The sequence below is a fragment of the Rhinopithecus bieti genome, unplaced genomic scaffold (assembly GCF_001698545.2).
Source record: "Rhinopithecus bieti isolate Rb0 unplaced genomic scaffold, ASM169854v2 scaffold_20307, whole genome shotgun sequence".
NCBI lineage: Eukaryota > Metazoa > Chordata > Mammalia > Primates > Cercopithecidae > Rhinopithecus > Rhinopithecus bieti.
Window position 1 is genome coordinate 101,946 of NW_016809865.1, and position 4,983 is coordinate 106,928.

General features: G+C 35.6%; 1 protein-coding gene across 1 annotated transcript in view; it reads left to right on the top strand.

Moving 5' to 3' along the window:
• IRAK1BP1 (interleukin 1 receptor associated kinase 1 binding protein 1) overlaps positions 1–1,857 on the top strand; it is a 20,058-nt gene extending 18,201 nt beyond the window's left edge. Inside the window, exon 3 of the mRNA XM_017890727.1 lies at positions 1,545–1,857. Within this exon, the coding sequence (XP_017746216.1) occupies positions 1,545–1,580 (36 nt within the window). The 3' untranslated portion in view covers positions 1,581–1,857. The remainder of the gene's footprint in view (positions 1–1,544) is intronic.
• Positions 1,858–4,983: the final 3,126 nt, after the last annotated feature.

Here is a 4,983-nt window from a genome sequence, read left to right on the forward strand (position 1 = left end):
AAAAAAAAAAAAAAAAACATCAAAGTGGGTGGAGGATATGAACACTTCTCAAAAGAAGACATTTATGTGGCCAGCAAACATGAAAAAAGGCTCATCATCACTGGTCATTAGAGAAATGCAAATCAAAACCACAATGAGATACCATCCCATGCCAGTTAGAATGGCGATCTTTAAAAAGTCAGGAAACAGCAGATGCTGGAGAGGATATGGAGAAATAGGAAGGCTTTTACACTGTTGGTAGGAGGGTAAATTAGTTCAACCATTTTGGAAGACAGTCTGGCAATTCCTCAAGGATCTAAAACCTGAAATACCATTTGACCCAGCAATCTCATTACTGGATATATACCCGAAGGATTATAAATCATTCTACTCTAAAGACACATGCACATGTATGTTTGTTGTGGCACTATTTACAATAGCAAAGACTGGAAACCAACCCAAATGCCCATGAATGATAAACTGGATAAAGAAAATGTGGCACATATACACCATGGAATACTATGCAGCCATAAAAAAGGATGCATTCATGTTCTTTGCAGGGACATGGTTGAAGCTGGAAACCATCATTCTCAGCAAACTAACACAGGAACAGGAAATCAAACACTGCATGTTCTCACTCATAAGTAGGAGTTGAACAATGAGAACACATGGACACAGGGAGGGGAGCATCACACACCAGGGCCTTTCAGGGGGGTAGGGGGGGCTAGAGGAGGGATAGCATTAGGAGAAATACCTAATGTAGATGACAAGTTGATGGTTGCAGCAAACCACCATGGTATGTGTATGTAAAAAACCTGCATGTTCTGCACATGTATCTCAGAACTTAAAGTATAATTAAAAAAAAAAAAAGTACAAAAAGAGAGCACAGAGTGAAAGAGAATAAAATAATCAAAAAATTTCTCCAAAATTTACTAAAATGCAAGATTTGAATTTCCATATTCAGTGGACCTAGTGGGTGCCCAACACAATGAACAACAACAGTAAACTCATCAAAGCATATTGGAAATGTTAGAACCCCAGGAATAAAAGGACCCCAAAAGTTCTAGAGAAAGAAGAATAGTTCCAAATCAAGGGTCAGAAATCTGAACAGCAGTTGGATCTCTCATTGTCAACACTGGAAGCTAGTAACTGAAAGGCAAGACAACAACATCTTCCAATTCTGAGAGAAAACAATGTCTAATCTAGAAATCCTTACCCATCCAAAAAACAATAAAGGAGAAGGTAATACAAGGACAAGCAGACAGGGCTGACCAGAACTGTCACACTGTTCTTTATTTCACCAGGATCTGACGGATTAATGTCCTCTTAAAAATGTTAAAAATGTGAAACATCACTCCTGCATACAAGGTCTCAAAACATTTCCCTACCATACATGAGGAGTAAACCAAGAAATAGAAAAACAGGAGTTCCCAGGTAATGGCAAAGGAATATCCCCAGATTCAGGGGACAGGAGGACTAAGGCTTCAGTAAAATGTCTCCAAGAAAAAAATAAAGGAACTCATGGATTACCAAATTAATTTGACCTATTTGTTTGAATTTTACAGCTCTTGTCAGAGGGTTTGAAGGACATGTACAGCTAAGAAAGCAAACAAATAAAAATGAAGTGATTATTAATTCCCAGGAGTTCAATGAAGACTAGAAGAAAAGAAATGCGATCATAGTACACTCTATTGTTCAGCTGTAAAAAATCATAATAATACAAACACTGACTGTTGATTTAATTTTAAAAGAGAGTTTCTAAGTGATGACTTTAATGGTAGGTGAATGACTGGAGGTGGGAAGGAGGGTTGGATTAAAATCCTAACTCTGGGATTCCTATACGAGTACTCTTTCCACTTTTACATTATTTTCATGTTATAACCTTAGTGTTTGGAGGAATTTTTTTTTTTTTTTTTTTTTTTGAGACGAAGTCTCACTCTTGTCACCCAGGCTGGAGTGCAATGGCGTGATCTTGTCTCACTGCAGCCTCCATCTCCCAGGTTCAAGCGATTCTCCTGCCTCAGCCTCCCGAGTAACTCGGATTACAGGCTTCTGCCACCACACCTGACTAATTTTTGTATTTTTAGTAGAGACAGGGTTTCACCATGTTGGCCAGGCTTGTCTCAAACTCCTGGCCTCAGGCAATCCGCCTGCCTCTGCCTCCCCAAGTGTTGGGATTACAGGCATGAGCCACCGTGCCCAGCCTAGAGGAATTTTTTAATCCTGGGAAATAATAGGTATTCAATACTGTGTATCAGGTAGAAAAAGTAGTAGTGTAACTTCTCATATAGTTTTCTCCCTCTTCTTTCCCCCTCCTTTTCCTTGCATGCCTGCTATGTGTTAAGCATTTTCCATATATTATTCCATCCAATCTTCTTTAAATATTTATTTTTATTGTGAAATATTTTATACATATATAGGCAGGAATATGTAAGACTCATTCCATTTCAGACATCTGATCAGTACAGAATCTTTGAACATTAAGCCAAAATTGTCTCACTAGTAGCCATCTGTTAGTGTACCTCTGTAAGAAGAAACAAAACAAGGTAAATACTTCTTCCTTAATATATATACTTGAAGTTCATTTTGATATTGATGCTACTTTTTTCTTTTCCAGGGTAAGAATCCTGTTTGGCCATTTCTTATGTAACAAACTCTTTCTTTAGTTAGCCAGTTTCATTCTAAACCATCTACAACTACATTGTTCTGCTTATGATTTGGCCAGTCTAAACTAGAGAAAGTTGATTATCTCCCTTATTCTAGAATATTTATTTCTAATAACATATGTAAGATTGAATTAACTTTTTGGCATTTGCATCACATTGGTCCCTCAATTCAGCTTATAGTCATAATAATTATAACCAATAAAAGTGTCTTTATCATGTGCTACCTTTAAATCATATTTATTTCATCTTATACTTTGTTACTGTTATTTCAGTGTGAACTGCGGGATTTTACATTTATTTCCATGAAATTTTATCTTAATTTGGTTTACCTATATTTCCAGTCTGTAAAATAGCAGAGAAGTAAAGCTCATAATAAGGAGAAAAATCAGACCAACTCAGGAGTGACACAGATGTTAGAATTAAAAGACATAGTCATTAAAAGTTATTTTGACTGTAATTCACATGCTCAAAAATTAAGGAGGGGTGTGCAAGATATTTAAAAAAAAAAACTGAATTTCCAGAGATGAAAACTACAGTATATGAGATAATAAATACACTCAATAGGATTAACAGCAAATTAGACCTTATATAAGACATGCTTAGTGAACCTGAAAATGTAGCAATAAAAACTATCCATAATGAAACACAGAAAAGAAAGACATAAAAATGAGTTAATAAAATATAGGACAACGTCAAATAGCCTATTGTACATATAATTGAAGTCCCATTGCAGAGGAAAGTGGGGGACAAGAAAATACTTGGAAAATTATGACCCAAAAATCTCCAAACTTGATGAGAATTATAAACCTACAGAGTCAAAAAGTTCAACTAACCATAAGCACAATAAATTTAAAAAAAAAATGCACCAGTACACATTATAATCACATTGCTCAAAACCAGTGATAAATCTTAAAACAGCCAGAGGAGGGGAAAAAAGACGTATTATCTACAAAGGAACAAAGATAAGACAACAGATTTCTCGTTGAAAACAGTGCAAGCAAGGAGACAGTTGTGCCACATCTTTAAACAACTAAAAGGTATGTGTGTATATATATATATATCTCACAACCAAGAGTTTCTATTAATGTATCCAGCTAAAGTAGTGCTCAAAAACAAAGACCAGAGACTTTTCCAGTAAGCTGAAAGAATTCATTACCTGTAGACCTACACTATGAGAAATTTAAATGACATCATTTAAGCAGGAAAGAGTGATACCAGAAAGAAATAGGAATTTACACTACGTGGGTTTTTCTTAACATAAATCTCTTTAGAAATCTCTATATTTATATAAAAGATAACTGACTAGACTGGGTGCAGTGGCTCACGTCTGTAATCCCAGCACTTTGGGAGGCCGAGGCCGGTGGATCATCTGACGTCAGGAGTTCAAAACCAGCCTGGCCAACATGGCGTAACCCCGTCTCTACTAAAAGTGCAAAACTTAGCCAGACATGGTGGTTCACACCTGTAGTCCCAGGTACTTGGGAGGCTGAGGCAGGAGAATTGCTCAAACCCAGGAGGCGGAGGTTGCAGTGAACCGAGATCACATCACTGCACTCCAGCCTGGGCAACAGAGCGAGACTGTGTCTCCAAAAAAAAAAAAAAAAAAAAAAAGGATAAATGACTAAATAAATGATAATGATAAACTACGGGGATTATAACATAGGTAAAAATAAAATATATAACAACAATAGCACAAAGGTCAAAAAGGGAAGAACAGAAGTACAATGTTATAAAGGTATATGTGAAATGGTATTCTAGCTCTTGACGGTAGATTGTAGTAACTTAAAAATGTATTCCGTAAATCCAAAGCAAACACTAAAATAATGGAGTTACAGCTAATAAGTCAATGAAAGCTATGAAATAATATAATAAAATATCAAAAGAAAACAGAAAATGAGTAAAAGTGAAATAACAAGACCACAGGTTTATATTTAACCATATCAATAATCACATTAAATGTAAATGGTCCACATACCTTCATTAAAATACAGATATTTTAAGTTGTATTTAAAAAGTTGACTCCACTTACATGCTGCCTGAGAGAAGTGTACTTTAAATATGAAGACATGTATCGGTTAAAAGTAATGGGATGGAGAAAGATATGTCATGCTAACATAAAAGAAAGCTGGAGTGGCTATAGTAATCAAAGTAGATTTCAGAGCAAAGACTTTCACACATAAAGACGGTCATTTCATAACGATAAAAGTCAATCAAGAGGACATACAGCACTAAATATTTATACATAGAATAAAGCTTCAAAGTACTTAAGGCAAAAGTGATAGAACTACAAAGAAATAAATCTACAGTTTTTGTAGATTTCAATACCCCCCTGTTTTCA